A 9,360-nucleotide genomic window follows, 5' to 3' on the forward strand; every position below is an offset into this window, starting at 1 on the left:
TATTTTCTTTGTCCATTTGAAAGAAGGCTAATTCGTCTTATAGTAATAATTCTTTTATATTTAATTGTCTTATAATAAAATTTGTTAAAATTTTATTTGTCTAATACATATTAAAAATTTGATTGAAAATAACAAAGCAAAATCAATCCAACTGACAAATAATTTTTAAAAATGTTGGTAAATAAAAATTTATTAAAAATCAAAATATTCAATTTATTAACTTAAAATTTTTTTATATACAGTAAATATAAATTGATTTATATATAAATAAATTGTCCCCCTCTGATCTCATTCACAAATAACAACATGCTCCTGAGTCCTGATGACCACTGAGTCTCTCTAGTCTGTTCTAGTCCCTTTCTCATATGCCATGTCTTGCCCTGTTTCCCACAAATTGTCACCACTGTTACTGTAATTTCCATAGCACGTTACGCTATTATCATTACCCATCCACCACATCATCACCTTGACCATACACACCAACAACTTATTAAATTAATAAATACATACAAATTCCTGAGTAGTGTTGCTCACATCCACCAACACACAGAGTCTTCTCTTCTCTCTTTTGAAAATAAGAATGGGGAATTGCCAAGCTGCGGAGGTTGCAACGGTGGTCATTCAGCACCCGGCGGGGAACAAAGTTGAGAAGCTTTATTCGTCGATTAACGCTAAGGACGTTATGAATTCCAATCCTGGCCATTATGTTGCGCTTGTTGTGTCTTCCCCCAATCTCAACTCTCAAAACGGAACGCCATTCAAGCAGTTCAAGCTTCTAAGACCTGATGACACTTTGCTTCTTGGCCAGGTTTATCGTTTGATCACTTTTGAAGGTTCGTGTTATCACCAATTTTCTTCCTTTCATTTCTTTTAGAGAGTAAATCACCAATTTGCATCAGTTATCACAACGCTCACAAAAATGTCTCTATTTTAATTAACGACAAAATTATTTTAAAAATATTTTAAAATTTAATAAAAATATCTAATCTTAAATATATATTCTCAAAAAAAAACTTAAAAATTAAATTTGATACATTTTATTAAGAATCATTAAAAAAATAAAATAGTTTTATTTTTATAATTTTTTATAATTTTGTTATCAATGACAAAAAATATTTAAAAAAAATTAAAAAAAATTTAAAGGTTAAATTTTTATCTAATTTTTTACGTATTTTTAAAATAATTATCCAAATGTTTTTATAAAATTTTGTATAAAATACATAAGTTATTTGATATTTATAATAAAAAATTATTTTTTATTATTTTTTATCAAATTTTATAATATTATAAAAATATTTTTATTGTTATCAAAAGTGAGGACTACTTTTGTATGTATATCCAAAATTGGGTTCGATTCTAATAATTTTTTACCCTTCTTTTTACCACCAATTAATACCAAACAGACATCGATTTCTTTGTTTTATTTTTTCAAATAGATTTTAGAATAAATTATCATTTTGGTTTTACTTCCTTATTAAATCAATATTGCTGTGTATCAGCATATTTTGGTCATATATTGATAAGTTTTATATGAATCACTTTATAAAAATAATTTATTATTCTAATTGATCATATATTTTATAATATAGTTTTTGTGATGATACAATTTTAAATAACATTACATATTTAAATTAAAATATTTAATTTAACATATAAATGTATAAAAAAATTTATCATACTATGTTGGAAACATTGTACTCCATTTTAACACACATCAAATGTGACAAGACAATGTTTCAAAAAGATTTAAAAAGTAAATTTCAAAAAATATTTTAATAGACATTATTAGAAAATTAACATCCTTTCGGCCTTTCCTCCTTTTAAATTTGATAACTTCATAGCAAGTATACTTTTGGCGCTAGTAGACAAAATATTGTAAAAGAAAATTTTTTTCTACAAGTACAATTTTTCTTCAATTATAGCTTGGTGGGTGCTGTATGTGTAGATGTGTTGAAGGAGTTTGCTTCGAAAAAATGCGGTAAGCTTGGGAAACTGCTCGAGAGAAGTGGAAATGGGGTTCAGATGAAGCACAAGGGCCCAAATCCTACTGCTTCAAATTCTGATTTCAATTCCATTAAGGTAAATAATTATTAACTTGCATGCTAATTTAATTTCTATTACAATGCAATATGTTGAAACAATTTACGCCTTTTTCATCAAGGTATAATACAGCAAAATATTTGTAAATTTTGCCTTCAAATTTTTTTCCCAGAAATTTATTACAATTTTTGTTGCAAATTTATTATCAAATGCCGTGGTCACTACCAAGATTTGTTATGTCTTTGCTCGCTCTCCACTTTTCTTTGTCTAAATTATTATATTATATTTGATTTGAAATAACGAATATAGATAAACAGGGAGAAAAAGGGGGAAATAGAAGGTGTGTGTATATTTGCCTCTATTTGTTTATTAGACACAAAAATAAAAATAAAATGGTAATCTTTACTCCTTATCTTTTTGCATGGGTTAATTCATAGAAACCCTTGGTTATTTTGCTGGCTAAAATTTTTACATATGGATAATTTTAGTATAGATTATAAAAATATTTGATCATTTTAATAATAATAGTGTTGATGTTTTGTAAAAAAAAAAAAATTAAAATTATCAAAAGACAAAAATGTTTTATAAAAAAATATTTATTTAATTATTAAAAAACAAAATATCAATAACATGATTGACGTTTTGTAAACAAAATATTATTTTAATTATAAAAAGATAAAATGTCACTTACCTTTTGTAAAAATTCACAATAATATATAACACATAATTTAAGTCATTTTTAAAGAATTTACCATTCATAATTCAATATATAAAAAAAAGTTCTATTTGATTTGTTTTTAATTTTAATATTTTGTTTCTATTTTTAAATTTTATAAATAAAAAGTGAAAATAAAATATAAAAATTAAATAAAATTTTATTATTTTCATCTTTTTTCAGAAAATGCAAAATAATAAAAACAACAAGTATTTATCAAACCACACAAAATCTTGTTTTCTGCGTTGCAATAATTTGATATTATTCATTAATGATTTAAGTGAGAACCTCAAGGTGGATTTTGCGATTTGTTGTAATTTTCGCCTAAAGCATTTTTTTTTGGGGAAGAGTTTAGTTCATCAGGTGGCGTTACTATTTGGCATTTTGCTTGATGCATGATGCCCATGCTTATGAATTTCCACCACTTTTAATACGGCAGAGATACACAGCGAATCTAAAAAAATTGACAGAAGGCAAAATAAAAATATACAGGTGAATATTAGGGTACCTTTAATATTGTGCCTAAATTATTTAAAAAATAGATAAATATATAATATTTAATAAATTTTAAATAATTTATTTTTATTTTAAATATTTTATTTTTTATTTTAAAAGATAAGTTAAGTAATTTAGATATCAAAACAAAAGTATCATAGAATTCAACATATATATATATATATATATATATATATATATATATATATATATATATATATATATATATATATAATTTGATAATAAAATAAATTCTGTTTATGGGACACCTGTGAATATACATTTAATGATTGTTTGTTTGACACTATTAGAAGTTTGTGCTATGATATTCAATTTTATGGTGAAAATGATCCGCATTAAAAATAGTAAATGTCTTTTATAGTCCTGATAATTTGTTTGAACGATAAAAAATTCTTCTATAATTTAAAATTTTTTAGTTAATTTCCAACTATTTAAGTAATTAGTTTAAGTAGCTTTTTAAATAGTGATATTAATGTATCAAGAATTATTTAGACTAATTTTTTAGATAGTTAAAGACTAATTAAAAATTTTTTATTTGTAAAAAAATAAACAAATAGTAAAAAATTACTTCTAGTTAAAACCCTTTGTTTTTAATGATGATATTAGGTAAGTTTAGTCATAGATATATGATATTGATTTAGTTGGCTATAGTATAGAGAGAAAATTAGAGAAAAGTACGTTGAACAATGCATGTTCTTCCACTATAGAAATAGTGAGACAGTCCTTTTTTGTTATGTTCCCTTTGAACGCTTTCTAAGTTTCTTCACGTTTCCACTTGTACTACCAAATTACAAAAGGAACGTCAGGACCGCAGGCAAGCTAATCAGAACCTACCATGGATGCTTTGGTTAAAGTTGCTGCTTTTGATTTTTCGTGTAGGAGAGAGAAACGTATATAATAATATGGTGTGAGGAGAGAAGTATTTTATTTGACTATAAGATGACATAAATCGGACGGTCCGATTCGTGATTTCGAAAATAAAAAAATTTTTAATGTTAAAATCAAACCGTCCGATTTTTATTTTAACAAATAAAAAAATAAAAAATATAAATTGGATCTTTCAATTTAGAGTTTAATTTTTTCTTTAAGCAAATCGGACCCTCCGATTTGTAATTTATTTTTTTCATCAAACAAATCGGACCGTCCGATTTGAATAAAACACCATATAAAAAAAAACACACCTAATTTTTCAATAACAATATATTACATATATATTTAATCAATATAAAAAAAATTAGCCTAAAGTTGCATCTTTTCATAACCATAAATAAATAAAAGAAATCAGATATGATAATATGGAACTTAATTGCATCTTTAGACAAGTTGCACCAAACCTTACCGTTTGTTAAGTCTAAGTGGCCAAGTAGAAGCTATCATGGAAGAGTCACCCTCCACTTATCATTTCTATTTGTGTTTGAGTGAATAAAGTGGCCAATTTGGGATCCTGTTATATATGTCCTAATATTATTTAAATTTGATTATTTGACTAATTTAATCTAAATTCGATGAAAATTCTGAAAAGAAGGGTAAAGTCTCTCAGGAAGAATTATGTTCCAATTCTTAGAACTGGAATACATAAGAAATTTTTAGATGTACATTTTAATTTTTAACAAATTTTAATTACTAAATTAGTTTTTAAATTTTTATTTCGGTAAACAAATTAGTCTCACATCAGATATTTATCAATATAAAACAATTAATTTTAAAATTTTAAATTTTTTTAAGAATTAATGTCTTTAATTATTAAATAATAACAGAAGCTGATTTTTTAAATTTTTTTAACAAAAATTTGATATGAAAATTAATTAATATGTCTAAAAATTAAAAGAATAAGAACTAATTTAATTTGGTAATTAAAATTTATTAAAAATTAAGCTATTCAACTTAAAATTATTTAAGAACTAATTTCGTATAGAAAAAGTATGGAAAACAATAATAATTGTGAACTGATTACTCCATTGCTACTTGAATTCCTGAAAAGAATTTAGGAACTTTGACTAATAAACTGTCGTCATAGAAGAGAAAAAAAAAAAAGGAACAAACACTAGTGCTAATGAAAATAGACATGGGAAAGGTTTGAGATAAAGATATCTTTGGTAAAGTAATATCACTGCTGACTACTCTATATATTATCATGAACAAAACACGATTTGTCATTTCTTATGTTATCTCTTGCCTCTTGGCGTGTGTGCCTATATAACCCAACAATGTGTTGGTAACTTTATTTGTGTGTCAGGTGGAACAGGAGATTCACCAAATGGGAAGTAATGGCAGCAGCAGCAGCAGCTATAACAAAGGTTTTGGAAAGCATTTTGTTGTTGGTGGTGGTAGTCAATGGAGGCCAGCCTTACAGAGCATTGCAGAAGTTGGAACTTGAAAACATACACATTCATTATATTAAGCATTAGCCTTTATCCCCTCCATCATTCATGCATTGAAAATCATGCTTCCATATTCCAGTAGTAATATTTGAACAAAAATGCTATAATTTCAATACATTGATATTCTCCATCTTAATTAGGGAGTGGATATTGTCATTTTTATCTTGATAATATTATTTTTATATATGTTTTTCAGTGCATTTTTGCCTGATATAACATGAAAATGATATTATCAAAATAAAAATAGAAATGACAATTTTATTCATACTTAACTTAAGTATTGTGTTAAATGTAGCTCTATATTTCAAAGATATGTATACATACATCGAATGATCGAACTTATTCTAAGTAGAGGTGGTTGTAGAATATAATGCAATGATTTTTTTATTGGGTTCAATTGTTTTTGGACAATTGGGTTCAGTTTAATCAAACTTGATCTCACCACCAAAAATAGTAGCTGAGAATGTGATCAATTACAAAAATAGTAGCCGAGTAAATATGGAACAGCGGAAGCACACAAACCACCACATCGTCGCGCTGAATCTACAGATTGGGGTTCTCTCAGTCTCTTGTAAACCACCACAATCCGTGCTTCGTCTGCCTCCCCAACCACCACATGCAGCCCAGCCTCATTGCACCGCGATGACTGCCTCTGCTCACCTCACCTCCATTGTGCCCCTGCGAGCAGCTGCCCAACTTCGTCCTCTATCGCACATGCAAATGTTTATTTTTTAGGTAAATGAAATGTTTATTTTTTATGCAAATGGCATGTTTGTTCTTGATATGAATGGGATGCTTGTTCTCCATGCAAAACGAATATTTTTTCCTTAAGATGGCGGCATTTGGGAACTTTCTCGCCGGCGAGGGAGACTGCGTGCTGGGGTAGGTAACGGACGACTGGCTGCGGTGAAAAGAGAATTTAGGTTAGAAGGGGTGTAATTAGGTCAAAGTGAAATTAGGTAAAACTGGTGGGTTTAGAGTGAAAGTGAAATTGGATGGTTAGAAAATCTAAAACGGCCTGTTGTTTACGTTACTCGCATCTCTCATTGTTCACCCAATAGAATTGTGTAAATGTTATGGCAATCCTAAGATGTTTAAAGTATCAGTAATACTAAAAATGTAATTAAAAAAACGGTTGAAATTGGGCTAAAGACCCTTCATATTACCTAAAAGAAAAAACGGTTGAAATAATTATCATATTCTTAATATTATGTTATGAATTTCCTCTCTCATGCATTTTTTCACAATTTTCAATTCTTTTCTCTCTAATCCATTAGCCTGCGCTTGTTTACAGGGATAGGACACTGAGACACAAAATCGTGTTTGTCAGAAGAGACATGGACAGAGACATTGTGTCTAAAGGCACTGATTAGTGTATTTTGTGTCTATCATGACAGGAAGGACATAGAGACACTAACAAGGGATACAACTTATTTTTTCTTTTATTATTTCTGTTAATTTTTTATAATTATATTTTTCTTCTCAAAATTTTTGAATGAAAATAAATTAGATTTTCATAATTTGTTTTATTTTATCACCAAATAAAATACAAGGACACTAAATTCTATGTCTTTCTTGTCTTGTTTTCACAAACAAACGCAACCTTAATTCTCATAATCCCACCCCACATCTCCTCCCACCATCTCTTTTATGATTCATGAATTATACCACTAAATAATCAAGATTAATTAAATAAATAAAAAAAATACTTAAAGCCATTTGATATATCTAACTCAAAAAGAATAAATTAAGCAAATGTTGATTAACATAAACAATTCACTTGAAGTCTTTTGATATTTTAATACATATAATTTTTTTTTATCTTTTTAGCATATGTAATGGAGGATGGAGTAGTTGGTGTGTAATGATTCTTAAGCACTGGATGTCCAATTGGACGATGTTTTATTTTTTGTTGTCTAATAATCTTTTGTAGTCCAGTATTTCTTGAGTCGTACAAGATCGTCTGAGATTCAATTTGTCAGAACACTCATTTTATAAATGTCAGCAAGTATTTTTTGAAAATGTTTGGTGATTTTCATCTGCCAAATATTGTATATCTTCTACTCCTTACCGTGACAGAACTTGAAATGTTACTACAATGAACAACAATAGTGAATTGCATTGTTTTAAATAATTAGTCATATAATTTAAAGTTTTAAATAAAAATACCTTATTTACCTTAAACAAATCCCACCAGAAGTCGTGAACATATTCCGGAACCATGTTGGACTTAGGTAAAAATCACCAATAATGACTCTTAAATACCCAAGTAATCCTCTTCGTCCTTGCCGTAGAGGGTTCCAACTATTTCACACATAAAAAAGGGGTATTGAGTGACATGCATATATATAAAATATTCCAGTCATTTCCATCAAATGTGAGTGAGGGGTAGGGATCAAGTGGGGAGGCCATAACCTCCTAGGATGCTACTGGTGTCGACTATGTCTACGACTGAGTTTGTGACTGAGTTTGGGGCTGGGGCTGGGGCTGGGACTAGGGTTGAGGCTATGGCTAAAGGTGAGACTATGGTTGGGTGTCACCTGCTTGTGTGTAATTTGTAATTCCGTTGGCCAAGAGTTGGTATCATTCTAGTAGGTAACAAGCCTTGTGATAGAAAATCCTTCTTGGTTTGTGAAAAGTTGGGATAAGAAAGATAGGAGGAGTAGTAGTCGTAGGAAGGGCGCGTGATAAGGCACCTAGATTAAGCGTCATAGTCGTATTCTTCCTATGCTACCCCCTACGACCACCACTTGTGGTACTATGCCCCCATCGCCATCACCCCGACTCCTACCTGACTATCGTGACATGCACCCTAAACTAATAAGATGTAAACTACAGTAAAGTAATATTGCGATAATAAAATACACATGCATTCAAACCAATTAAAGTATAACACAAACACAAGTAATTAAGGGCATTATTTTTACTCACACTCATCAAAAGGTTGAGTGGTAGATTTGTCATAATTCTCATAATCCTTGTCATCAAATGTATCCTCATTATCCACATTCCGTAATTGTTGTATCGGGAGATTCACTATGTCAATCTCTCTAGATGGTGAAGCTAGAAGTTGTGAAATTTTAGTTTCAATTATGATTCTTGCATGGTTTACTTCTTGAGTTTATAATTATTCATCTTGCGTTTCGTCATCAAGAGACTCTTCTCTAAGTCTTGGTTTACATTTAATCACAACTCTTTAGTTAGATCTAGTTCTCCCAGGATATTACATGTAATACGTTTGAGGTGCATTTTGTGCAAGTATCAAGGTATCATATCTATCATACCTCCTACCATAGTTCACCTTGATAATTTTATAGTCTTATGCGTGCGAGTGGCTTGAGGCCGTGTAGGATCATACCATGCACAACTTATAACTAGTTGTTTGATTAGTTCACTTAGATATTTATTTTTAAAATTTCATTCAACAATTTATACCACTCATGTTCACTTTGACCTGCATCACCCTTAATAAAAATTTTAATATTGTTTGTTGTGCTTTCTCAAGCATGTTTGGGTGTGTAAAATGTTATTTTGTTAACTTTTATTATAATCCAACTACTTCAATGCATATTAGCATCCCACACTAGAATGCATAGATGAGGATATGCTAACCCATTGTTAGTATCATCAACCTAACATTAATTGTCAATAAGTTGAGTAAATATTTAAAAAATTTAAGTAATGACCAACAATGTGATACATATTAAT

The 9,360-nt window shown here is 28.9% G+C and overlaps 1 protein-coding gene across 1 annotated transcript; it reads left to right on the forward strand.

Annotated features, from left to right (window-relative positions):
- Positions 1–288: 288 nt before the first annotated feature.
- Positions 289–6,083, forward strand: LOC112720614 (uncharacterized). Its single transcript, XM_025771607.2, has 3 exons — positions 289–833; positions 1,946–2,079; positions 5,508–6,083. The coding sequence occupies exons 1-3, from the start codon at positions 581–583 to the stop codon at positions 5,646–5,648; spliced, it is 528 nt and encodes a 175-aa protein (XP_025627392.1). The 5' UTR covers positions 289–580; the 3' UTR covers positions 5,649–6,083.
- The last annotated feature ends 3,277 nt before the right edge of the window (positions 6,084–9,360 follow it).

The sequence above is a fragment of the Arachis hypogaea genome, chromosome 11, assembly GCF_003086295.3.
Source record: "Arachis hypogaea cultivar Tifrunner chromosome 11, arahy.Tifrunner.gnm2.J5K5, whole genome shotgun sequence".
Lineage (NCBI taxonomy): Eukaryota > Viridiplantae > Streptophyta > Magnoliopsida > Fabales > Fabaceae > Arachis > Arachis hypogaea.

Coding starts and splice junctions, on each gene's coding strand:
- LOC112720614 (XM_025771607.2), top strand. CDS start 581: ATGGGGAATTGCCAAGCTGCGGAGGTTGCAACGGTGGTCATTCAGCAC. Junction 834..1,945: donor TCGTTTGATCACTTTTGAAG/GTTCGTGTTATC, acceptor CTGTATGTGTAG/ATGTGTTGAAGGAGTTTGCT. Junction 2,080..5,507: donor CTGATTTCAATTCCATTAAG/GTAAATAATTAT, acceptor TTTGTGTGTCAG/GTGGAACAGGAGATTCACCA.